The 366-nt window shown below is 35.8% G+C and overlaps 1 protein-coding gene across 1 annotated transcript in view; it reads right to left on the reverse strand.

Annotated features, from left to right (window-relative positions):
• Window positions 1-366, reverse strand: part of LOC119581756 (endothelin-converting enzyme 2-like) — a 106,974-nt gene that overhangs the window by 9,832 nt on the left and 96,776 nt on the right. The window contains exon 9 of the mRNA XM_037929889.1: window positions 37-135. Coding sequence (XP_037785817.1) covers window positions 37-135 — 99 coding nt within the window. The remainder of the gene's footprint in view (window positions 1-36; window positions 136-366) is intronic.

Genomic DNA, 366 nt, shown 5'->3' on the forward strand with positions numbered 1-366 from the left:
TATTATTATTCCACTACTAACAGTGAGGCATCTTACCTTTGATGTCAATTGAGCCTTTACTTCCAGCGGATACCATCGGCTGTTTGCTAAATTATTAGCGAAAGTGTAGCGAATTTGATTGAAGATCTTGTGCAGCTGGAAACGACGAGTCAATATCAGTAAATTAGTGATGATAATTGATGTTAAAAAAAAAAAAGGTTGCACTTCAGAATGATTGTTAGTCTATATGTTATATGGATATACGATGTACATTAGGATATCTATACAAGGATATATACATACATTTAGTTAAACCCACGTATTCATACACAAACATCCTGTCCTTCCCCCATCTCAGTCTCATCCCCCTCCCTACATACACACAAA

The sequence above is a fragment of the Penaeus monodon genome, chromosome 15 (genome assembly GCF_015228065.2).
Source record: "Penaeus monodon isolate SGIC_2016 chromosome 15, NSTDA_Pmon_1, whole genome shotgun sequence".
In the NCBI taxonomy this organism is placed as follows: Eukaryota; Metazoa; Arthropoda; class Malacostraca; order Decapoda; family Penaeidae; genus Penaeus; species Penaeus monodon.